The sequence below is a fragment of the Aedes albopictus genome, chromosome 1 (assembly GCF_035046485.1).
Source record: "Aedes albopictus strain Foshan chromosome 1, AalbF5, whole genome shotgun sequence".
Classification (NCBI taxonomy): domain Eukaryota; kingdom Metazoa; phylum Arthropoda; class Insecta; order Diptera; family Culicidae; genus Aedes; species Aedes albopictus.
In genome coordinates this window covers 170054427-170081320 of record NC_085136.1, presented here as the reverse complement: position 1 = coordinate 170081320, position 26894 = coordinate 170054427, and the positions used below count along the sequence as shown (strand labels likewise).

Genomic DNA, 26894 nt, shown 5'->3' with positions numbered 1-26894 from the left:
TAAGTTTTCTAGAGCAAAATGGCTAAAAATAGTGTATTTTTATTGGTTGTTGCCAATTATCTTTGAAACCTGCGTAATAAATAAAAATTCTTTCTTTGGCAAAGTTGTGGCCCCTTTTCCACTCTACAATTCGTTCTTTGACGCCAAACTTCTAACTCTTATCGTTTGCTTGCAATTTTGATTTAAGTGTGCGGCACAATGCGCAAAAAAGTGCTTTCCATGACAGTTGCAAATTTATGATCTGAAATGCGATGTTAAAATCGAAATTGCAACAAAACGATAAGAGAGAGAAGTTTGGTGTCAAAGAACAATTTGTAGAGTGTAACAGGGGCCACAACTTTGCCAAAGAAAGAATTTTAATTTATTACGCATGTTTCAAAGATAATTGACAAAAACAAATAAAAATACACTATTTTTAGCTATTTTGCTCTAGAAAACTTGGTTATTTAACCAAACCAATCGATTCACAGATGCCATTTGTTAGAAAATTCAATAATCTTTCGAATAGGGGTAAAAAAACTTCGATAAGTTTGACTATTTCCAAGTTATTGCCAGTTAAGGCAATAAGAGTCATAAACATGGAAAGTTCAATAACTACGTAACGATTGAGATTTGACCATATGCGTAGAACAATTTTTTTCTCCATTTATGGTCCTCTATCACCCTTTAAAAAGTTTGCACTCGGGAACCTAACACCCTGTATAAAGATAAATTTCTGGAAAAGATTGCATGATATCATAAGATTATTTCTGGGAGATATCTGAATTCCGGAAGATGTCTCTAGGGAATTTCCGCGGAGAAATATTTAAAATAATCGGGGTGTTGCGTATTTAAAATTCAATAATAAATCTTTGGGTAAGATTATGAGCCTGATGAGCAATTCTTGTAGAATTATTTATCTAATAGTCTTTAATGAATTGCAATATTTTTGTCAACTTTGAAAATTACCTTGGTTTGATTTATTATGAATTATTTACAAGGAAAAAAGGTACCGAACTATCTATTTCAACGATCTCTGATAAATGGGGTGAGTGGATAGTCTAAAATGCCATGAATTTTTTTTACTAATCGATAAAATAATCGAACCAAATAATCGATTATTCGATTAATCGAGCAAGGCGGTTGTCGATTAAAATTTAATCGATTAGTGGAACGATTAATCGATTAGTTGGGATAATCGATTAATTTGCGACATCACTAATCCTGATTCGCTCGTGAGGCGTGATGCGATTTTAGCAGCCGAAATCGCTATTTTTTGTGTATCTTCAATCATTAATCTTACAAGTTAATCTTACAAGTTCAGTGGTGAATCGAAATCGCAGTTAAACTTTAAGCAAGAATCCCCCGGTCATGTCGGATTCAGATGGGAAAACCACACCAGTTAAAATTAAAGAAGGTAAGCTAGGAAAGACAAGCTGATACGCTGATACATTTTCGTAGTAGGGTTCGTCTCCTATAGAGATAAGTGACATTTCATCACACGAACACTAGCTTGAATTTTTCCATACACAAAAATGCACGCCAATTCAAAGGCTATTCAGATTGCATATGAAAATATTACCCAACTGATTTGGGTAAAACGGCTAAATAATGATAAAACTAACAACCGGGGTAAGAGTGCACATATTTTCCCCCAAGTTTCACTACTACATCTACAAAAGAGACACGCATACATTTGAACGTGATTACCACTATTCTTGTCGTATCGTATGGATAAGGCGCTGTCCATAAACTACACTGAAAAAATGAACATAGTAACCGGCACCATTTCATAGGGTTAAAATAAAACACCTTTACTACTTGATTTTCGTAGACCATATTTTTTCCTTGATTCCACTAGGTGGAGGGTTAAATTTACTATGCCGATCAATGTTTACATTTTATAGTATTCTTAAACATTATTTCGAGGGTAACTTTTACTATGTGCATGACAAACAACATGGTAAATGTAACCATCGCTACATGGTTCTGATTACTATGCATGTGGTTCAATGGTAGTGGGGTAGTGTCTCCTTTTTTGTTTATATTTAAAATAATTATTGAAAAATAAGTATTTCATTGAATTTATTCAATATAAATAATATAAGTATAACAAATCTTGTGAACAATATTAATGATTTTGCACACAGGGAACTGGCCAGATCTATATAATCGAGTCTAAGGTTCTTGTTGATGGGTTCTCCGTATTCATTCCGCGATGCGATATTCTGATGTCATCTAGCTGCCCCGAAAATGAAATCTTCACCGTATCTTCGAAATAAGAAGTTCCGGACCATTTGATGGTGGGGAGTAGCAAACAAACATGATAAGCGCCTACGAAGCGGTACAAGTGATGCAGTATATCCGGATATCCAGTATATCTTCCGCAGTCCTCTGGGTGAGCCGCGCGCTAGCTGGAATTAACAGTAATTTCAAATATGATTATAATTTAACTTTTCCGGTTTTCTCGCCGGAGATCGATGAAAGATATACTCACCATGATGCACCATGAAAACGTTTCGCCGATTTCACTAGCAGCCGCAAAGTTCCTCAGAGACTTCTTTTTCAGAATTTGCGTTTTGAACTTCGACAAATTTTTGACAAGAACTGACAAGAAAACTGAAAGTACAATTATGTATATTCAAACTAACCATGTAAATAGTAACAAGTAAACACGGAGATGGTTATAACAAGCACGGAAAATGTGATTGTGTGAACCACATTTGATAGTTCCAATTACTATGCGGTTATCTGTCAGATCATAGTGAGTTTGAGCAAAAACATCATTATTACTATAAAAATCATGGTTACCATTACTATTATTGGATATGGTAAAATTAAACATAGTTGAATGGTTCAAATTACTATAAAATTTATTTCAGTGTATGTAGACTTATTATAATATGTAATTGTTTTATTGCAAGCCTGTCTGTTTTACAACTTTTTATACTCATTTTTAGCAACCTCAGACCTCCGACCCTCACCTAAGCATTCAATGTATGTAAGGCCGGAACAAATCTCATTATCTTCTTTTGTCACTTTGCTCGTTGACTCGTCAAGGGGGGGGGGTAATAAATAATAAATGTATTTGATGAAAAAGTACCCAAACAATTAGGCAAAATCGTAAAACTCATCGGATTTGTTAATCGACAACTCTAATTTCAGTTCAAAATTTTTGAATTTTTGAATAATTTGTTTGTTTCCCCCCTCAAAATGTCGAATTCCGACCAAAATTTTCCGAGGGGGGGGTGACATTAGAGAAAATCGAAATTTGTGTCAGCCTAATAGGTTCGCGTAAATAATTGATTAACGCTTATGTGGCCGACAGGGTACCCGGGTACCCAGCGCCCATTTGAAAAGCACGGTATAGAAAAAAGCAAAAATTTTGTCGGACACATAACGGTTAAATAAACTATTATTACCTTCCCCCAGAAGATTTGGCCATGCGATTTTTTTTTTAAATTTGTGGGGGCCGTAGGTTTTGGCAAGATGCCCTTTCCCCCACTTTCTAAGAGTCTATGGAGTTTATAAGTGTTCTGAATATCATAAACATGCGAGCCAAAGTTCAAAACATTCAAAAATTGACTACATTTGATTAGTAATTCAAGGTACCTAATTTGTCTCAATTTTTTTTTGAGACAACTAGCTGTATATTAATGGTACAAATTTAATCAAGTACTACATCCCTGCCCTTCAGTTCAGAGAGGGTTTGGGCAGCGTTCTGCCAACTTGGTCGAGGCAGCACGGAACTACAAATCAACCCAAATTTAAGTTGTTTTGACGCAATCCCGGTCTTCCGTGGAATAACTCAAATTTGCGTCAAACAGCGAAAGTGGTGAGTGAGTAGTTCTCGTTTGAGAGCAGCAAAAAAATTAACCCACTGGTAAGTTATTTTCACCCAACGGAGGCCTCAAATGACGCAAATTTGGGTTAACTCAAGAAAACCCAAATTTGGCTTCTTCCACGGAAGAGCAGCGGATGCGTCGGTGCTTCTCTCTTTGTTTTCGACAACATTGCGGTGGGGCGAGGGAGAAAACAACTCAACTTTGAGTTAAAACTAAAAGCAGTTTAGCCAAATTTGAGTTTTTAAAACTTATTCTTTGGGTTTTAATATTTTTCCGTGAGGATTCTTGGGAGAACAAGTAAGGGTCGTTGAAAGATTATGTAACAGTATTTTTTGTATTTTGTGTGAAAAATTCTAAGCTTTCCCATACAAGTTACGTAATATTTGAAAAACCTCATCAACACTGATATTCTAAAGAGCTGGAATGATGGGTTGAGCTTGTAGTGATCCCTTGAAGATGGGATGCAAATCATTAACTCGCGATCGCGCATCTTTGGTACTTCAGGAAAGCAGTACACTACATAAACGAATGGATTTTAAAACACATCCGATACATTACAAAAATTTAATGATTTGCTATCCATGTCCGTGGAACCATTCTGAATAGCCACTTAGGAAACACACTGGATTTTATTTCTTTTTATTTATGACTATTCTCATTTGTGAATACCGGACAACTCACTGGAACAATCCGTTCCCAGCCATCTTAGCAAACTGCAGTAGAATCACTTGGCATAATACGGAACCTCACGGTGATGGCGTCTTGCTCCGCTCGTCAATGAGCCAGCATCACACTGACGACGACCCCGTCATGGTGCTGGCTGTCACTGATGCTTGCTAGGGGAAATACACGCATGGGAAATGCTACTCAGCTTTGTTCATACCCCACATTCTCCCTCTTCTCCGAAAAAAAAAGTTTTCGACTAGCAGGCTTGTTATTTTTACGCTCAAACCCTCAATTTCGTTCTCTTCATCCTTATGGCACCAATGCAAAAAGATACACTTCAAGATACAAGAATTAAGACGAATGGCCACATTTACTTTTTTGTTTAGTAAACGCACTTTTGTTAATATCGAACCTATATCATTTGATTGATAACTTGCAATGCTAACCAATCATCTATGGGGTTTTGCCGAGCTCCAATAAAATAACTACAACACACGCAGTTGGGTGATGCGTCTTCTCTCCTTCAAGCGCACGTCTCGTTATGTAGCCGGCCCTGTTTTTCTCTCACTCAAATCAATCGTTATTCACGATTGCGAAAATTCGACGCATTCAACGAAAACGAACATATTTTGTAAGAATTATTTGTCAAAAAAGAAAAAAAAAACAAGAGATTAACGAATTTGAGATTTATCACACTAAAGATTCCGTATATCATACAACTCCATTTTCAATGCTTCAATGTGATGGTACAGATGGACCATATATAACACACAAATGTCCTTCATTATACGAAAATAGATTCTACAAAACGAGTTCGAAAGAGGTTCTACAACATATTTTCAGTAGATATGTTTTCATTGCGTACTTCGAATTTTAAACTGTTTTACGATATGCAATTTTTATGGGCGGTTTTCATTACACGTCCCTGCATTTTCCTCACGCACAGCTTTCGGCAGTTATCATGCAACGCCATTTCCTTAGACGGGTTTCTTTACACATCGCTGCATTTTCCTGATGCAAACAATTTTCGGCAGTTTTTCAATAACATTTCCTTGGACGGATTTCATTTCACGTCCCTGTATTTTCCTTATGCAGAAAAAAATTTTCGGCGGTTATCCAACAACGCCTTTATCTTGGACGGTTTTCACTACACGTCCCTGCATTTTCTTTATGCAGAATAATTTTCGGCAGTTATCCAAAAATGCCGTGTCCTTGGACGGTTTTCATTACACGTCCCTGCATTTTCCTTATGCAGAAAAATTGTCGGCGGTTATCCAACAACGCCTTTACCTTGGACGGTTTTCATTACACGTCCCTGCATTTTCTTTATGCAGAATAATTTTTGGCGGTTATCCAAAAATGCCGTTTCCTTGGACGGTTTTCATTACACGTCCCTGCATTTTCCTTATGCAGAAAAATTTTCGGCGGTTATCCAACAGCGCCTTTACCTTGGACGGTTTTCACTACGCGTCCCTGCATTTTCTTTATGCAGAATAATTTTCGGCGGTTATCCAAAAAATGCCGTTTCCTTGGACGGTTTTCATTACACGTCCCTGCATTTTCCTTATGCAGAAAAATGTTCGGCGGTTCGAAACGCCATTAATATGCCCAACCAAAACCCCGAGCAAAAACCAACCCAACCAACCAACGCCGCGAGAATTTTACGGCAACATTCACAATAGTCAAACACCTCTACCATCATGCACATCAACCTGTTTGCATTTACAGTTCAACCGAGCGACAACACGAGCATGTACGATCCGAGGAATCAACGAAAGCGCGACCATCCATGCCGAGCAAGAACATGAAGAAACATGCATGCAATCATCGACCGACCACCTATCCACAGCGTGCTACCAGTCGACACCAAAATCAACCACGTCACCGCGCCTTTGTTCATGTGTTTGTGCTAGAACCAAGGCTAAAACAGAACGCGGTTGGCATGACAAAAACTTTCCGCGCTCTAGCTTTCGTCAGGAACCGCAGAATTGCAACACCCACTTCACTGTGTTTGCAGCACCACCACACACTTCACACACCAAAACGATTTGTTTTCTCTCACTGTTTTTATGCCAAGTGATTCTACCTATTTTATGATTAACTTGTTATTGATTATGATGCACTCCTGGCAGGATCGCCAATGTGAATACCGGACAACTCACTGGAACAATCCGTTCCCAGCCATCTTAGCAAACTGCAGTAGAATCACTTGGCATAATACGGAACCTCACGGTGATGGCGTCTTGCTCCGCTCGTCAATGAGCCAGCATCACACTGACGACGACCCCGTCATGGTGCTGGCTGTCACTGATGCTTGCTAGGGGAAATACACGCATGGGAAATGCTACTCAGCTTTGTTCATACCCCACATCATTATTGTTATAACTTCTGCCTTTCGCGAAACGCCCTCCCCCTGGATATTCGATCTTGACGCGATGGGAGGGCTTAACCCATTAGCACTTTAGCGCCAGTTCTTTCACCACCGCTTGGACTTTGAGCTAGATATATCTAGTTTACGAGTTGAGCGCAAGTGAAGGAATCGCCGTAAGTGCTAATGGGAACCAAAGGAGTATCCGTCGTGCATTTATCACAAGTCAAAAACAAATTATAATTCAGCTTGCATAGACCTAATCTTTGCATTCTTTGAATTTTCCAAAATTTAACAATAATTGTTAAATTTAACGTAACGCAAGAGTGGGTAGAGGAGGTCTCTGCGTTACACTCATCATTCGTTACTTGAATTCGTTAGTACACAGGACAGGGGACACTAAGATAAGTTGACTTACAGCCTTACAGATTAGATTCATTACAATTAGAAGATTATGGACTGATTAGGTAAAGATAAAACTGTTGATTATAGGAGTTTGTATTTGTATTTCTTATTTTTATGGGTTTTGTGAATTTATAAAAGTTGACAAATAATCATTATCATTTTCATTTTTGACAAAAATCAGTTGACTGAACTTTTTTGTTTTTATATCTTAGACGGTATTATTTCACTGATCAAGAAAAGCAGGAATTTAGTTAGGACTTAGGACGGTTGACATTGTAAAGGGTTACGATAGCAGGGCTGTTACAAAAGTGCCGATTTCAAAACCGCAAAATCCGCGCCAAGCCATTTGAAATCCGCGCCGAGGTCATCAAATCCGCGCCAGTACAAACACATACGGTTTTGATGACTCAAACTCATAAATAGCAGGATTTTTTTAGAGAAAATCAACTATTCATGACTTTTGTTGTAGTTAAGATGAAAAGTAGTTCTAATGATAATTTGATTGATCAAACAAGAGTTTCAAAATGTTGCAAACAAGCTAGTTTTTTTTTTATTTGGAATGAAAAGTGTTGGATCAATAGTTCTTTGATTGCTTATCAATCATGGCGTTTACTATTTTACGAGAATGAAATTTTCTGTCCCCTGAAGCAGTTCCGAAACAGCATTTTTTGCGGATATTTTGAAATAATTTCTAACCAACATTATGTTAGAAATCCTGAAATAAAATTTGTAGTAAGTACCAAAAGATTGTCCGAGAGAACTGCAAACAAAATATTTCAGTATATTTTGAAAAATTAATTGATTACTTTCTACAGAAACTTATTTTGTAAAGATGCAAATGGAGTAATCCAAGTGCAATTTTTGATTAAAAATACCAATAAATGTCATTCCTAAAAGTGGTATTTATAAAAAAGGCATTTCATAAAAAAAATGACAGGCAATCAGCTAAAGATATGAAGATAAGTATTAATTTATTAGAAAATTATGATAAGAGTTTTTGGCTACACCACATCCTTGGAAATCAGTGAAATTTTCAGCATTCAGAATGTCCTCAGTCTTGTGATTCCGAAAGCTTCTACGATTTCTTCAAGTATTCTGCAAAAAAAATCTACAAAAATTCTACCTAGAAACCCCTTAATCTGCAACTCCCCTCTCAACGAGCGCTCCGATTGGAATCAAAGAGAAATTTTACCATGACAACAAAAGTTTACGTATCTTTAGGATATTTTTTTTTCGTTGAATTCTCTGAGAATGCAATCATAGAAATCTTCAAGACGTTTTAAGTATCTGTATCTTTTTCAAGAATTACAGAAATTTCACGACATACTGTATCAGAAAAACAATCAGATCGATTTCTTACGACACACACAGTCTACAAAACCAATGATTTTCTTTACGAGATTCTATTAAATTAGACTACACAATTCAACCGAATGATTTTCTAAAATTTACGAAATACGTCGTTTTGCAAATCCCACAAAAAAGCATGCAGAATCACCAAGAAACTACCGCTTTTTTCTGAGGTCTTCCAATGACTCAGTGTTTTTCGAGCCTCTTAGTTCCATTCAAAATTTAAACTTTACCCAAAATTTTACTCAAAAATTAATCTCGAGATGGCTTCAACAGTTTGGCCTTAAAATTCAGAAGACGATCTTCTCGGTTTTAACTAATTGAGCGTAGGGAAGTGTAACTAATCTAGCACTCCAAGATAGAATTTACTATTTTGTATTTGTATTTGTATTTGAACCTAACTTCCATCGGACTCCATTGAGTCTACATGAAACGCCAACTATCTAAAGCTACATTTAACATTATCAAATAGAGCCATCACGAATTAGTCTGTTCTTAAAAGTAGTGGTCGAAAGATTAAAATCAAACAAATGGTAACTTTCGTTGAACAACATGCACATGGCCCTTATCGGCTCATTCTGTCCGTAATCCGTACGGTGATAGTCAAGCCGCAGAAAGTTAGTATTTCTTAAAGTTCTTGCAGGAACATTGAAATTCAAACGAGAAAGGATGTTCGGTGCATCGATTTCGCCTTTCAACAGTTTGGCCATGAATATTGTCTTCATTAGGTTCCTCCTTTTCTCTAGAGATGCCATACCTATTAACTGACAGCGGTCAGAGTATGGCGGGAGCTCAGCAGGATTGTTCCATGGCAAGGTTCTCAGAGCAAATCTGATGAATTTTCGCTGAACGCTTTCAATCCTATTAATCCAAACAACCGCAGTAGGGGCCCAAACAACAACAGCAGATTCTAGAATTGACCTCACTAACGAGTAATACAGAGACCTAAGACAATATGGATCTCTAAATTCCTTGCTGAATTTGAAGATCATTCCCAGATTCCGGTTAGCTTTAGACAGGATGTTCGTGTAGTGCTCGGTGAAATGAAGTTTTGCATCCAGGAGTACGCCTAAGTCCTTTACAGTATTCACCCTCTGTAGCGTTTCGCCTCTCATCGTGTAGTTCCATGTTAACGGTTGTACTTTTCTGCTAAATGAGATAACCATACATTTCCGTACGCTGATGGTCAAAGAGTTGCGTTTGCACCAATCCACAAACATATCCACTATCCGTTGAAGTTCTCTGCAGTCATCAATTGATTTCACAGCTATGAATATCTTAAGATCATCGGCATAAATTAGCCTACAACCTTCAGGTAGAACGAAGCAGACGTCATTGAAAAATATTGCAAAGAGCAGCGGCCCCAGATTACTTCCTTGTGGTACTCCTGAGGGGTTTGTGAAAGAAGCAGAGACATAAGCACCAACCCTCACGTTCAAACGTCGACCAACCAGATATGACTTCAGCCATTGAACGAATCTCGATGAAGCACCCAAGTGTTCCAATTTATTCAATAGTGCTGGATGATTTACCCGATCGAAAGCCGCCTTTAGGTCCGTGTACACCGTATCAATCTGAAATCCTTTCTCCATGCACCGAACACAGTGTGAGGTGAATTCAATCAGATTGGTCGAGGTGGATCGTCCGGGGAAGAATCCATGCTGATCCGGCGAAATGTAATGCTTAACACTTTCGAAAAGGCTTCCTCCAATCATGATTTCAAAAAGTTTAGACCCAGCGCATAAAGATGTGATGCCACGATAGTTTTCAATGTTTCGCTTATCACCGCTTTTAAAGGCAGGGAACATAAAGGACTCCTTCCAAGTTTCGGGAAATTGGCACGTTCGTAGACTAAGATTAAAAATCGTCTTCAGAGGGCAGGCTAGCGAGTTAATACACTTTTTGATCACAGTCGAAGGAATCCCATCTGGACCAGCCGAAATTGATGACTTTAGGTTCCTAGCTGCTATAATTACGTCATGTTCAGTGAAAGGTCCTATGTTCGTGTTGATTATGTTTCCAGGGACATTGCATAAAGCTGATTGATGATTTTTATCAGGACAATGATCGAAGACGGACTGAAAATGAGTAGCAAACAGTCTACACATTCCGTCCATTGTATCGACCGACACATCTCCAAGGAACATGCAGCTTGGTAGCCCATTATCCTTCCGTTTACCCTTAATAAAATCCCAAAATCGCTTAGGATGTCGTTTAAGTTCCCGCTGCTTGCGTTGAGCATATCTAGTGTACAGGAAACGGTTGTAGTTTTTATAGTTGGTGGTTGCTCGTATAAAATCCTGCTTCGATGCTAGAGTTCGTCTAGCGGAATGATGTCGCAGAGAAGCGGCCCTTTCTCTTTTCAGGTAGCGCAGTCTTCCGTTTGACCATGGTGGCTTTTTAGGCCGGCGTGGAGGCGGGACGAATCGACGGAATAATACCATAAGAGTGTCAGTGAACAATGAAACAGCCACATCAACATCGTTGATATTAGCAAGCACGGACCAATTCACCTCAGCCAAAGCCTGTCTCAAGCTATCAAAATCGGCTCTAGCAAAATCAAACTCTCTGTCATCACTAGGATCCACGTAGTCGACGTCGTCAGTGCAGAATAGCGTGGCCTTGAGAGGTGGATGGAAGGCATCAGCAGCAATGAGCGGAGCTATTACTTCTTCCAGGTAGCAGCGGTTGTCTAATCCTTCGTTCATAAACACTAAGTCTAGAGTGCGCCCTTGAAAGTTTTTCACTGCGTTTACTTGCACCAACCCGTTCAACGTCATTCCATCAACCAAGGCGTTACTTGCGATCGAAAAAGAAGATTCACAAGCGTCGACAGTTATCATACCCATGTTGTTTCTAGTCCAGAAAAGATTTGGCTGGTTGTAATCGCCGAAAAGCACATGGCAAGCACTGTCATTCATAGCGTTAGAAATAGTGCTTACCGAATTAATATGCGTTTCCATCACGTTTGGATCCGAAGAAATGTCGGGACTCAAGTAGACAATTCCGACAAAAACTGATGCGTTTTGCACAGTCATTCGTACCCACAAGTGTTCCAAACTATCAGCCCTTTGAGTGTTGAACAGTGAAGACGAAATCCTATTCGAGACCGCAATGAGTACCCCTCCCCCTCGTGTTTTACCTGTTGAGATAGGGTCACGGTCCTTACGATACACTGTGTAGTTATGACCAAATAACATTGGAGATGTGATTTGATCGTTCAACCAGGTTTCTGTTAGGACTATCACGTCGTACTCAGCATCAGATACCGCAACAAAAAAGTTTTCGATTTTGGAGCGCAGGCCTCTGACGTTCTGGTAGTAGAAGGTAATTCCGTCACCGGTGGCTTGAAGAGGTTGGTCACTGGGCTTTGCAGAGGCGAAACGATCCTGCGGTGTAATGTCGTCGTCAGATTGTTCCGTAGGGATATCTTCGGTAGATGCGTTGTCGACTAACTGGAATTGGGAATGGTCTCTCAGGTTTGGTGCAGTATCCTCCCCGGCTTCGGCGGGACATATACCACTGTGTAACTTACCTGACGAAACAGGAAGTGCAGCCAAGTGGTATGCACTGCGGTCCATACTGATGATTCGAGGTGGGTCTTTGAGGTTTTCAATCGGGCCGTGAATGTTCTCCAAAACGGTGAGACTAGAAGATTGTTCCATTGGAACACTGTCGGCGCACATCACAAGCGTAGATTCGTCGAACTGAAATTGCATGCTTTGTCTCAAAAAAGGTGCAGTATCCTTTCCTGCTTCGGCGGGACATATACCACTGTTAAACTTACCTGGAAAAACAGGAAGTGCAGCCAAGTGGCATACTCCGCGATCGTCGATGTAGTGAGGCAATACACGGTGAGCATATCCAGTAGAACCGACAGCAATATCAGTAACGATTTCGGCAGGCTGGAACAGGGGTTTGACACTCAAATTTGGGGCAGTATCCGTGGTTGCTTCGGCAAGACATATACTCTGCCATGAATCATTACCTGCACAGACGGCGTATGCTTCCATCGATGCTACGGGTGGCGATGAAAAGCATACAGTGTCGTTTGAAACAGCTACTGATTGCTATGTAGAGTAATCTATCCGCTGTTTAGCATTGTAGGCGCGCTTCTTGAAGAGCGGGCAGTCGACACTCCACGCTGCATGGTTGATGTCCAGAATTTCATCGTAGGGTGACTTTCGTTGGCTGTTTGCTTGGTCACAGTTCACACATTTTTCGAAATCCGCATCACAGTCGTTAACTTTGTGGCCTCCAGCGCATTTCGGACAGCAAGCTGGATGTTGGCATGCGGACGCTTTGTGACCGTAAGCAGAGCAGTTGTAACAACGATTGACGTTGATATCTTCCTTCACCCAGCAACGATTCCATCCAACGTTCACTCTTTGCAGTTTCATTAAACATTCAAACGACCGCGCATCCACTTCTATCAACACATTTGCTGTGCCCTGCTTTCGTCTTACACTCTTTTGAATTCTGATCACATTGATATCAGCAGCAACAGGCAGATCGTTTTGTTTCGTCAATTTGTCGACTATTTCACCCTCAGTGATGTCGTCAGAGATACCAATGATCTTAATCCTTGGCTTCAGCGGCTTTAGCAGGGAAACGTCATATTTTTCGGACATCGTTTTAGACACAGTATCAAAGAGTTTTTCAGCGTTATCCATGTTTTCACATATGATAGTTCCTTCACCGTTATCTTTGAAAATCGAAAACTTGACGCAAAATTTCACTGGGTCGATCTTGTTTTTTACATCTGCTCTGGTTGTGTCGGCATTCTGATTCACCTTGGGTCGGATTACAACTGTTTTTTCGATTTTTGCCACGGCTCCAGACTTGTTACGGGTAGCGGAGAATTGAGGGCTGTTACGGCTCGCAATGTCAATGGTGGGGGTGACAATGTTTGCAGTATGTTTATCCTTCTGAGTAATCAATCTGCGGCGTTTGCCTGATCTCAAAAATCCTGCATCGTCTTGGGGTGATTCAATCTGCACTTCAGTGATCTCATTTGGATTCAAGCTGACTGTATCCAACTGACTCGATCCTCGTTTTTTCGAATTTTGCGAAGCCGCCAGTCTGGCTGAAGCACGAGTAACGGAAGCATAAGAGACACTTGATGATTGAGCATTTGGTGAACGAATAGCGGCGGATGTTTTTTCTGCATCAATCACAGCTAGCAAACGGGGCAGCAAGTGGTCTTCGATTTTTCGGCAGAAGTTGTTCTCAAAATTTACGAAAGCAACTTCGTGTTTCGAGACGAGCTCAGCGATTGTGTTCATGTGGTGCATCAATTCGGTACAATTCTTTTGGACATCGTTGATGCTTGTCAGCTGTTTACGACACCCAAAGCACAGGTACTGTAGGGCGATATTCTCTCTTACAGCGGTGGCACCAGCTGGGGTGAGCTCAGAGCACCGAACGTGGAGAATTTGCTCGCAACCTCCAAAGCAGTATACTCGATCGTTCTCATTAGCAATTTTCTGGGCACAAGCGTTGCACGTTACCGACGTCATTATTTAGACGCGGAACCCCCGCCCGGTTCCCTTTACCGCACCGTACAACGAAGCCTTTGTTTGGTGGTAATAATCAGTGCACGTTGTATCGAATTATTAGTAATATCGCGATATATAACACACTATCAAACAAACTAACTAACAGTTCCGCACGACAATTCAATCCGCTTTACACTGATGTAACATACACAACAATTAACACGATTTAACACGTTAAAAATACGAAAAACTAACAACCGGCGACGAGCTTAACATATTCAACAACAAGCGGCTATTACCAGAATTTTTACTCAATCACTAAATCCCATAGCTCTAATTTGAAAATGTTCATTATTTTTTCTTATTGTGTGTTGAGCTCCTTGTCTAAATATTCAATGTAAATGCATTTGAAAACCATTTCCGCAAAATCCGCGCCAAAATGAGCAAAAACGCGCGAAATCCGCGCGAAACGCAAAAACCGCGAAAAACGCAAAATCCGCGCCACCTGTAACAGCCCTGCGATAGATATAATATTACTGGACTGAGATGATCACAGATATGCAGAAGACGACTAGCGAAATTAGAAACACAATTTGTTACATTATTGACTATATTTTGACAAATAGGGTTTGACAAATTTCTTTACAATATCGAATGGAAGCTCAAAAAGTGTTATCTAACACTAATATGAGAGTTATTTGGAGATGATGCTGGTGCTGTCAATGACTAACATCGGTTATTGACACTATTGGTAATCAGCTTGAAATAATTGTCAGAATGTATTATAAAATAACTGAGGATATTATCTGATTATTGTTTGGGGAAGCTGTCAGAAAAACTAGTTGCCCATATCGGCTAAAAACGCTAGTTCTGGTAGCTGTCTTCGAATAATTTTCAGAAATATCAAATCTTTAAAAATTAGCTACGACACATTTTTTTTTCTTTTTGCTCTTTGTATATTTCTTAACCCTTATGTGGCCGGCAGGGTACCCGGGTACCCAGCACCCATTTAAAATACACGGTGTAGAAAAAAGCAAAAAGTTTGCCGGCCACATAACGGTTAAGAATAGTACTCTGAAGGCGTTAACATAGACATAGACACCCTTTTTTATTTCTGAATGTTGTCCAGTGACCTCGGAGATTTTCGATTATTGAAATATTTTTCAATTATCAAATCATCTTTGGAGCTTCCATTCGATCAAAACACTGGGAAAAGTTAAAAACAGTATTTTTTAAAAACTACTACGACCTAATGCTAATAACTACACACTTTGCTCAAGTTGACGACATCGTCTAGTCCATCGTGAGTATTAGTCCTAGTAGGGGGAAAGTTGGGAAAGGGTCCAGGCTTTGCTATCAGCTGTCCTGCAGCTCCACCTGGTCACTCTTCAAAAAAAAAAAAAATTAATCAAGTACTACATGAAGTAAAAACGATTTTCGTGAAATTGTTGCACCTTTATTACCTGTTCAATTTCTTTTTTCAGAACTTGATGACGATGAACCTAAACTAATGAGTTTGGAGAAGCTAGACAGAGGATCACCAGAAATTTGGCCTGCCAAGGGTAAGCAGTAACAGAAAATGTTCGCTCCTATTTGTTAGCCTGTACCATTGTACAACTGAACTGAAAATTATGCTACATAATGCCTCGGAAGAAGATCTTTGAAATCGCGGAGTACTTTAACCTGATTCCCATTTTTTCGCCTAACATGCGTTTTTACACATTAAAAAAAAGTTTGACTATAATAATAGCTTTCGATGTAAACTTCAGCCCCATCGATGCATGAGTTCAATACACCGAATTTGAACTTTTCTCCACCGGCATGGACGAAAGGCTTGACCCAGGACGACATCAACTCGATGTATCGTAAGTATTTTGTTTTATCTTAGCGCAGTGTTCTATAATATAAACTTATCGGCAAACGTTTATCTAGAGTTGGGAGCTTTATCGTCCAATGGCATTATTGCCGAGGTGAAAAAACTATACGACCAAGCATACCAGCTGGGTGTGCAAGAAGCCAAGGAAATGACGCGGGGTAAATACTTAAACATTTTTACAAGCAATCGTAAGAAACCATAACAAAATGAGTAAAGTTTAGTTTTAGAAATTTATTTGACTTTTTTCAACATTTTTACAAAATGCTGGAACGAAGTGAAGAATATTTAGTTTTAGACCAATTGTATAGTAAGTTGCCTTGGTATAAATATAATTTATATCATGTAAAAGATGCGGAAAGTTTGGTAGTCCGAAATCCTTCAATTGTTGTTATCGTTTATTTGAGTACCTGTATTTTTTGTATTGTCTTTTTTTTTAACAAAAAAAAAAACTTCAAATGCCAGTTTTTACTAGAGGAGCATTTTGTGCTATTTATGTTCTTGCACATTTTATATGATCGAATTTAGTCATATAATAGTTGCACAAACTTTTGTAAAACCTGTCAACATCTACGTCCCGAAAAGCGATAAACCTTCATACATTTATTTGTTCAACATCACATTTAAAACAAGACATAATCAACAATAGTACGCCACAATACTCGTTTGTGCTCTCGGCGCTCCACGCCTCCTTGTGCCAATTGGATCAGTAGAAAACACCAGCTATGCAGGGTTGTTTCCGGCATTCTTGCAACATGCCCTGCCCACCGTATCCTTCTGGATTTGGCCATTTTCTGGATGCTGGGTTCGCCATAAAGTGCAGCGATCTCGTGATTCATCCTTCTCCGCCACACACCGTTCTCATGCACACCGCCGAAGGTCGTCCTTAGCTATAAACCTATTGACATAAATAACGTATTTTATAAAAGCATTACCTGGCCACTTAATCGCTGTAAGGGTCCATTTCGATCGCATGGCACTGGTATGACCTGCGTAGCCGACTTCGAACCCTTGGACCTCCACCTCTTGTATAGCGTCTGCACTAGCGGTGATATACTTAGAATCAATCACAAGCAGTAGGCTCTCACACTGTCGCAAGTATCCAGAGTTGTGAATTCGTTCGAATGAATTAAGCAGCAGGTTCAGACAATTGCTGGGAACGATAATGGTGAAACATCGCGTTCATATCAGGAATTTTTTCGTGTATCAGGAAATGGCAAATCAACTAGTGGTACTTGTTGTCGATGTCGACAGAAGAACCATTACGGAAATGATCAACAGTTCCCGCTCGGAACAAACAGTGCGAGAAATGTCGAAAGTTTCGTCATTTCGCTCGTGTTTGCCGTTCGATGACGAAACGCAAGTATGATGGCCCAACACCATATCAAACTGGTTAGAAGATGAATACTGACAATGTGAGAGCAATAACGCCTATGGAGTGCGAGTCCAGTTCAAATTTTATTTGCAAAATTGGAGATGGCTCCTGGGCGCCCATTAAAAACACCACCCACGGCGAAGACTGGCGCTCGAGCCTAGCTATTTAGCACTGTAGTTGGAGGAAATGCCAATGCAGAACCCGTAGCTTCCGGGAAGGTAAGCCCAGCTCCCTGCGTTAGTGGGTTGGTGTCAGACCCTGCGAGCCAGCCGTAAAAAAGACTAGCACCGGAAAATCAACAAGAGAAGAATGCGAACCGATACTAATGGCGACGACCACAGCGACGAAAAGGGACTTGCGATTGGAAACTCGGTACGTGGACCTGCAGATGTCTCAACTTCATCGGGAGCACCCGCATACTCGCCGATATACTGAAGGACCGCGGGTTCGGAATCGTAGCGCTGCAGGAGGCGTGTTGGACAGGGTCTATGGTGCGAACGTTTAGATGTAATCATACCATCTACCAGAGTTGCGGCAACACACGTGAGCTGGGAACAGCTTTTATAGTGATGGGCGACATGCAGAGGCGCGTGATCGGTTGCTGGCCGATCGACGAAAGAATGTGCAGGTTGAGGATCAAGGGCCGATTCTTCAACTTCAGCATAATAAACGTGCACAGCCCTCACTCCGGAAGCACTGATGATGACAAGGACGCATTTTACGCGCAGCTCGAACGCGAGTACGACCGCTGCCCTAACCACGACCAGAGAGTAAAAAAATCGAAGATTGAAGATTGACATTCTCATTTTTTCATTCGTGTTTGGCCACATTTATTGTCAGCTGAATGCCTCTCTTTTTTCATTCAATTCTCTGTCACGAATATTTTCTCGCACGTCGTAAAATGCCCAATTTCTGTAAACAGACGCACAATCTGACTTAATGGACAAATAGAGAACATAATTAATATTCTAATTAACTACTTTGTGTATAGTGTATAGTTTTGAGGTAATTGGAAGTATAATCGCGAGTTACGGTCTAGTTTTATTTCTTTTATTTTTTATTTTATCAGGTAGGCCAGGAGGAGGAATTCAGATCGACGATTGGAAAATTCAGCGCCCACCAGCTGACGAACGAAAATGGCCTACGCCTCATCGATTTCGCCGCCTCCAAGAACATGGCCATTCGTAGCACCTTCTTCCAGCACAGCCTCCCGTATCGTTACACCTGGAGATCACCACAACAAACGGAATCGCAAATGGACCACGTTCTGATTGATGGACGGCACTTCTCCGACATTATCGACGTCAGGACCTATCGTGGCGCTGATATCGACTCTGATCACTACCTGGTGATGGTTAAACTGCGCCCAAAACTCTCCGTTATTAACAATGTACAGTACCGGCGGCCGCCCCGGTACGATCTAGAGCGACTGAAGCAACCGGATGTCGCCACCGCATACGCGCAGAATCTCGAGGCAGCGTTGCCGGACGAGGGTGTGCTCGATGTGGCGTTTCTAGAGGACTGCTGGAGTACAGTCAAAGCAGCCATTAACAACGCAGCCGAGAGCACTATCGGGTACGTAGAACGGAGTCGACGAAACGATTGGTTCGATGAGGAGTGCAGAGCGGTTCTGGAGGAGAAGGATGCAGCGCGGGCGGTAATGCTGCAGCATGCAACCCGACAGAATGTGGAGCGATACAGACAGAAGCGGAAGCAGCAGACCCGTCTCTTCCGGGAGAAAAAGCGCCGCCTGGAAGAAGCGGAGTGCGAGGAAATGGAACTGCTGTGCCGTTCACAAGAAACACGTAAGTTCTACCAGAAGCTCAACGCATCCCGCAAAGGCTACGTGCCGCAAGCCGAAATCTGCAGGGATAAGGACGGGAGCCTCCTGACGGACAAACGTGAGGTGATCGAAAGGTGGAAGCAGCACTTTGACGAGCACCTGAATGGCGAAGAGAATGTAGGCACGGAGGACCAAGGCAGCGAAGGAAATGACTATGTTGGTGCAGCAGAGGACGGGAACGAACCAACTCCCACGCTGAGGGAAGTTAAGGATGCCATCCACCAGCTCAAAAACAACAAAGCGGCTGGTAAGGACGGTATCGCAGCAGAGCTCATCAAGATGGGCCCGGAAAAGTTGGCCACCTGTCTGCACCAGTTAGTAGTCAAGATCTGGGAAACCGAACAGCTACCGGAGGAGTGGAAGGAAGGGATAATCTGTCCCATCCACAAGAAAGGCGACAAGTTAATGTGCATGTTCTGGCCGAGAAACGGAGGAAGCTGGATCCAAACGGAAAGAAGCTGACATTCGTTGGGTATGCTGACAACCACAAAGCTTTTCGGTTCATTGACCCGGTCACCTACAAGATAATCATCAGCCGTGATGCGCAGTTCATCGAAATGAAAGATCAGGAAGGAGATCATTCCCCCAAGAGTCCGGTATCGCCGCAAATTGTGGAATATGAAGCTGAAGTCATTCCGTTCAATCCTGAGTCTGATGGAGATAGAAAAGTTCTTGATGAAGCAGGCAACGTTGATGATACCCTGGTTGAGGAGAAGCCTGAGGATACAGATTCCAGCTTTTACGATACCTCGAATGAAGACGAAGCTAATGGAGGAGATGCGTCAGCGCGGCGGCCGATGCGTAGCACGAAAGGAGTATTGACACAACGATATCCAGAGACCACTGGTATGGTGCGAAAACTAACTGACGAGCCGAGGACATTCAATGAAGCCATGAAAGGACCTGAAGCGGAGTTGTGGAAGGCAGCTATGGACGATGAGATGACGTCGTTGCAAGAGAATGGCACATGGCAGCTGACGGATATACCGACGGGACGCAAGGCGGTTGGCTGCAAATGGATCTTCAAGCGGAAGCTAGACGAAGATAGAAACGTGGTAAGATATAAAGCCCGGCTAGTCGCTCAAGGATTCACCCAAAAGTTCGGGACGGACTATGACGAAGTCTTTGCACCGGTGGTGTGTCAGGTGACTTTCCGGGTACTGCTGACGGTTGCCAGCAGGGATGCCAGATGATTTTTTGAAAAATCTGTATCTCAATTTTCAAAAATCTGTATCCCATACAAAACTTTGGCGAAAAATCTGTATCCCATGCAAACATAAAATATCCCTTCCAGCTCAAAAATCTGTATTTCATATAAATGGCATCTCTGGTTGCCAGTCAACGAGGAATGGTCGTGAAGCATGCAGATGTGAAAACCGCATACCTGAATTGTAACATTTACTTAATGTCCCATAAATTAAAATAAATTTCATCCACATTGTATTAGTTTTGCATGTTAGGAGTTAGATTTTTCGTATAAAAAATTGTAAATAAAACCGCCCATTTACACGCCGTCCGCTACCAACGCCGCCTGACTACCAGCTACCACACGACAGTTGCTATGCATGCCTTGGAGGAAACCCGGCGTTTATAGGGGAAGAGAGAGAGAGAAGAAAAGAACTATTGGGGGGCTTGATGGAGCAAGAGCTCCATTGTCAAGTCTCTTTTGGACTTGAGCCAGTTCCCAGTACGGACGTAAAATTGAGTCGGTCGAAAGAAAAGTGAATAGAGAAAACCAATAGATATTGTGCGAGTGAGTTCATGAAGTGCCGAAAAGGGCAGAGAGTGAAACTTGCTCCTGAAGATCCGCGACTTTATCCCTATCACGGAAAAGCGATCGTTTAATCGGTGCACGGACACGTGCAAAAATCCATGAGTTAACTCCGCAGTAGGGGGCTAAGATCTAGTGGTTCCCGTGAATCCGTGAAACCGACGACAAAGCTAAGCAGGCGGACCACCCTAGTGCGCGCGAATTTGTGAGTCGTATCCGAATCGGGGTTTCGAAGATCCGCTAATACTAGCGTGTGTTTCGTGAGTGCCCCATTGCCGGGATTGCATTTCGGCGCCTCCACCCCGACGCTCAAACCATCACCTTCAGCGGCGACGACGCGAGAGGAGCGACGGAGAGGGCCCAACGTAATTTTCTCGAACGGCAGAGTAGGCAGCCCCTGAGGCCAAGAGGTAAGTGGCATGCGAACCGCAATGTTATAGAATGGAGAACTGGAGGAATCAATCTTTATGCGACAGCCACCCGGATACGAGGATGAAAACAGGGATGCCGTGTGTACACTACAAAAATCCCTATACGGACTGAAGCAGGCTGGCCATGTTTGGAACAAGAAATTCGATCAAGTTTTGAAGCGGATGAAGGTCCAACAATCCAAGAACGACCCATGCTTGTACGTGAGACGCAACGGAAAACGATATACGTACTTGGTGATTTATGTGGACGACATGGTTATTGCCTGCAACGATGACGAGGAGTATGAAGAAATCATCAAAACTCTGAACAGACCTTTCAAGGTGACGTCGTTGGGTTATATCAGCCATCTCCTTGTAATCAAAGTCAAATGCAACTAAAAAGGATTTTCATTGAGCCAGCAGACGTACAACAAGCAAGTTTTGGAGCAGTTTGGCATGAATCAAGCGAAGCCGTCCAAATACCCCCTAGACCCTGGCCACATCCAGCAAAAAGAGGAGCAGGAGATGCTGTCGATCAACCATCAATACGCCAGCCTTATTGGAAGTTTGCAGTACGTGGCGGTAAATACCAGACCGGATATTGCCGTAAGCGCTTCCATCCTGGGTAGATCGGTGAGTGCACCAACCCAAGCAGACTGGAATGAAGCAAAGCGGATTCTCCGATACCTCAAGCTTACCATGGACCTCGAACTTGTTTTGGGAAAAGGCGAACGCAACCTGGAAGTATACGTGGATGCGGACTGGGCGAATGATGTGAAGAGTCGTACTCTGGATACCTTTTCCTGTTCGGCGGCGGTCCAATATGCTGGGGTCACATATGCAAACCAGCGTTGCCCTTAGCAGCACAGAAGCCGAATTCGTAGCGCTCGCAGCGAGTTGTCAAGAGCTACTCTGGATAGACCGACTACTATCGGATTTTTCTGTGGAAATAATCAAGCCAATATTGATCCATGAAGACAATCAATCCTGCATTAAGCAAATGGAATCCGGACGTACCACAAATGGATCCAAACACGTGGATACAAAATATCACTTCGTGTATCAACTACTGGAACAAGGTATATAATTCGGATGCAGTATTATTCAACTTGTTCGGACTACGAAGGGAGAACAAGACCGTTCTGTAAATCAACCTTTTTCAGGAAGATCAAACTGTAAGTATATAATTGAAATGAAATTCAGTATTGGTAAATAATCCACTTTTCCTAGCTTGACTTACATTTTAGTCTGTTCCTTCTTTCGGCTTTCCTCTTCCTTATTCTCCTGGCTTCAGTACCCCTACCAAATCTGTTCAATCCGTATGTACCGCTCTAACTATTTTCGTCTTCAAAACTTTCGTATGAATACTGCACGCGTTCACTGTTGATTGATGTTCCACTTGCTAGTCAATTCCGGTGCAAATTCATCAACCGACGGACAGCTCTCACTGAGATTAACACTACTGAATTCAATAAATTAACTTCTAAACTATCTACCACTATCAATTTCAACACTTTCTTATCTCTTCATAAAGTTCTAGCTATTCACCCATACTTTATTTATGTTTTCCTATCTATCTGCCTTTGGCAGTTTCTGCTCTTTTTCTCTCTCTATCTCACCTGTCAATCGCTCTGTCACTTCGACATCTGTCAGCGCTAAGCAACTGAGACTCGGCCAGTGCTGCCAGAACATTCCCCGGCCCGTAACTCTGCCGGAGGCCACATCCGGCTCAGGGTTACCACTGTCGATCCTCATTCTGGCTGGCTTCGCCGATGCTCGCATGTAGCTTTTAGTGTTGGTCGTCTGCTGGATATTTTCGCCGCCAGATACGATACATTCATCCACTACTCCACAGTTACGCCGCTTCCGACTATCCCCATCGATTCCTTTCATCACATCTGTTTCTTGCGTTAACTTCCTCAGCTCGACTTCGGTTGCTTTGTTCACTGTTACCTCAAGTTGACGAACAGTGCTCCTTTGCGGCGTGACGTCACTTCCTGGCTTTCTGGCTAATTTCTTCACCCTTCTTTTAACCCTTGGTTGATTAGTCCCGCATTCTGTCGCTGGATTTGTTGTCTCCAGAATCTGCTGATCATATTCTTCTACTTTCAGATTCGGTACGGTAAACGATGTAGTTGCCATCTTTTTAGTCATATCTTGGATCTCTAGCCATTTCACCGTTTTGACAGAGTGGAGGTTCAAGAATGTCCGTCTACAATACTTCTGCTGATCAGGCCCGTAAATAGACCATCCCATCTTCGATCTCACCGCTATAGGCTCCCTTGGTTTCCCGATCCGTGACTCAAGCGGAGCGAACAGATGAAGATTGTCCAGTCCGATAAGAATTGTCGGCACTTCGGACGGAAAGTCCTTTTTCGGTACCTCCGATAGATGTCTATAGCGCTGCACTAACTCTGTATATCGAACGTTCTGCTTCGGCAATTGTAGTTCGGTAACAGTTCGCGTGTGGAACAACGGAAACTTTTCCCTTGAACCCTTCGCAGATATCATCATATCAACTGCCCGGGACTGACTTTCCAACCGATTAATATTCCCGGTCCACGTGACCATCAGCGGCTCCAGAATGCCATTTGCCTTCAGTTGTCTAGCCACTGCATCATCCACCAACGTAGCAGAAGATCCTTCATCCAAAAAGGCAACGGTGTCGTATTGTTGATTTTCGACATAGAGTGTCACTGGTATCGTTCGAAAGATTACAGAACAATCTGATTTGGTTTTCAATAGTTGCACCGATTCTTCCACTCGATGAAGAAGAGGATGGTGATTACCTCGACAGTCCCTTACGGTACACTGGACAATCGAAAAACAGCGACCGCCACCGTGCTTATTCAAGCAAACTTCACAAAGCCCTTGATGTTCCACTTCCTCTAGTCTTTCAGCGATATTCATCCGTTTGAACTCCTCGCAATTCCTGATTAGATGATCTGTTGCTCCACAAATCCAACAAGGACGACTGGATGCCTCGCCATAAATCCCATCATTCCATCTACGGTCAGAGTCGTGCACATGCGCAAACTCTTTTCTAGGATGCTCTCGCACACGCGGACGCTCGTTAACTGCCAGTGAAGAGAACTCCGTTATTTCTGACACGTCGGACACTATTTCTGTTGAGAAGTTTGTGAACATCCTCAACGGACTGTCGACTTTTCCTCGCTTATACCGCACCCAGTCCAATTTATAGCTCGGTGGTAGCTTATCGACCAACTCTTGCACTAACATCGGGTTACTGAGGTGGTCTTTGAGCCCCGCAGCTTCAAGATGGTCGCATAGCTGCTTCACCGTAATCCCAAATTTGATGAACGTCTCAAGCCGATCAGATCGCGGTGCTGGCGTGTTTCTCACTTTAGTAAGCAGCGTTTTAAGTAGCTTCTCCGGTCTACCGAAAAGATTGCGAAGATCGTTAATCACGTCTGGAACAGACTGTGGTAGAACGAGCCGACTTCTAACTGCTTCTAGCGCGTCTCCTTCAAGGCAGTCCTGCAACCGCTTCAAATTTTTCAAATTTGAAAATCCGCATGCCGCCGTTGTATGCTCGAAACTGCTTATAAATAGTGGCCAGACTTCCGGTTCTCCACGAAACGTCGGAAGGTGCTGAGACACCGCTTTTCGAGCGGCAAGCTGCTCCCTTGAAATTCGGACCACCTTTGACCCCGGCCCGTGACCAACCTTACTGCTTCGCAAACTACTTCGATGACTACCACGATGGCTGCCGTGACGGTCACTTTTAGCACGATTTTCCTCTGACGATTCGCTGCTTTCACTGTCTTCACTCGTCTCAACTTCAGATTCTGCGACTACTTTCTGCATTATCTTCGGCCTCGTCTTGATAATCTGCTTCGGACTTTTTCTCGTTCTCAGTGGATTCTCTCCTTTGGGGTACGCCCCACGAAAATCGACAGCCGACGGATCCTCGACTTTTTTTGCCTGCTCTTCTAACCACCCCTGCACCTTCATCTTCGGATGATCCGTCAAAGTTCGACCACCAGTGGCATCCTGGTCCTTCAACGCGTTGACTCTGTTGACGCTGCTATCAAACTGCCTCCGGATTGCATCCCGCTTCTTCACAAACTCTTTTTCCGCCGCCAGTTGAACGTCTAGTAGCTTCTGCTCATGCTTCAACTGCTGCTCTTCCATCTCACGCTGTACTTGCGACTCTAGCTCACGCATCGCCTCTTCCTGCTTAAGCTGCTCTTCTTTCCACGCCTTCTGCCGAGCGAGAAGCTTCTTCCGCGCCGCCATCTGCTTCGCAAAGGCCTTTTCCTTGGCGAGTTGCTCCTCTTCCAACTGCTTTTCAATAGGATCGACGTCAGAGCCAACTCCCTGATCGGACCCTCCATCGCTTCTTTGGCCGGACTTCTTGCTTTTCTTCTTGCTCGCGGCATCCGGAACTTTTAGCTGCTGCGCACTACTAGGGACGCACTGTGGGCACCGCCAATCACTGTTGACAACCCCTTGGTCAACACCAGCGCAAGAAAAATGTGCCCAGTGTTCACACTTCCCACATTGGATCCAGTTTACATCCTCAGACATCGACTCCGACATCGAGCAGAATAGACATTGCTCGGTCTTGGAGGGAGAGGTAGCCATTCCGAAGAATCCGATATAAAATTTTGATTTTGTTCGGACTACGAAGGGAGAACAAGACCGTTCTGTAAATCAACCTTTTTCAGGAAGATCAAACTGTAAGTATATAATTGAAATGAAATTCAGTATTGGTAAATAATCCACTTTTCCTAGCTTGACTTACATTTTAGTCTGTTCCTTCTTTCGGCTTTCCTCTTCCTTATTCTCCTGGCTTCAGTACCCCTACCAAATCTGTTCAATCCGTATGTACCGCTCTAACTATTTTCGTCTTCAAAACTTTCGTATGAATACTGCACGCGTTCACTGTTGATTGATGTTCCACTTGCTAGTCAATTCCGGTGCAAATTCATCAACCGACGGACAGCTCTCACTGAGATTAACACTACTGAATTCAATAAATTAACTTCTAAACTATCTACCACTATCAATTTCAACACTTTCTTATCTCTTCATAAAGTTCTAGCTATTCACCCATACTTTATTTATGTTTTCCTATCTATCTGCCTTTGGCAGTTTCTGCTCTTTTTCTCTCTCTATCTCACCTGTCAATCGCTCTGTCACTTCGACATCTGTCAGCGCTAAGCAACTGAGACTCGGCCAGTGCTGCCAGAACACAACTGATCAAATGATACCCGACATGTTGAAGAATACCCTGACAAGCATAAAGTAGACCAAATTCAGGGAAGCAGCTGGAGTTCACCCGTCGAGGAGGAGTGTTGGAAGCCATGCGACTTGAAAACTCTAGTAGGTTATGATTAGTCGATATGTTATTAATTAGATACGTAAAATTAAAATTTATTCATTATCTTCTTGTTCTGTAGAAGAAGCAAGGTTGCGACCATTCATTTACAAAGATTTACATTCATTTGCTATTATCTCAGTTCAGAAGCATGCTATCGAAAAACA

General features: G+C 42.3%; 2 protein-coding genes and 1 long non-coding RNA gene across 3 annotated transcripts; 2 read left to right on the top strand and 1 right to left on the bottom strand.

Annotated features, from left to right (window-relative positions):
* Nucleotides 1–1210: 1210 nt before the first annotated feature.
* On the top strand, nucleotides 1211–16335 carry LOC109406932 (protein lin-52 homolog). Its single transcript, XM_062848920.1, has 4 exons — nucleotides 1211–1396; nucleotides 15596–15673; nucleotides 15881–15976; nucleotides 16044–16335. The coding sequence occupies exons 1-4, from the start codon at nucleotides 1351–1353 to the stop codon at nucleotides 16187–16189; spliced, it is 366 nt and encodes a 121-aa protein (XP_062704904.1). The 5' UTR covers nucleotides 1211–1350; the 3' UTR covers nucleotides 16190–16335.
* Nucleotides 1512–2981, bottom strand: LOC134287278 (uncharacterized). Its single transcript, XR_009997193.1, has 2 exons — nucleotides 2477–2981; nucleotides 1512–2393 (listed from the first exon to the last, which is right to left on the bottom strand). It is a non-coding gene; the product is annotated as an uncharacterized LOC134287278 (long non-coding RNA).
* A 3349-nt stretch (nucleotides 16336–19684) lies between the features above and the next one.
* Nucleotides 19685–20395, top strand: LOC115266725 (uncharacterized). Its single transcript, XM_029873261.2, has one exon. It carries the CDS (start codon nucleotides 19760–19762, stop codon nucleotides 20393–20395), a length of 636 nt encoding a protein of 211 aa, XP_029729121.2. The 5' UTR covers nucleotides 19685–19759.
* The last annotated feature ends 6499 nt before the right edge of the window (nucleotides 20396–26894 follow it).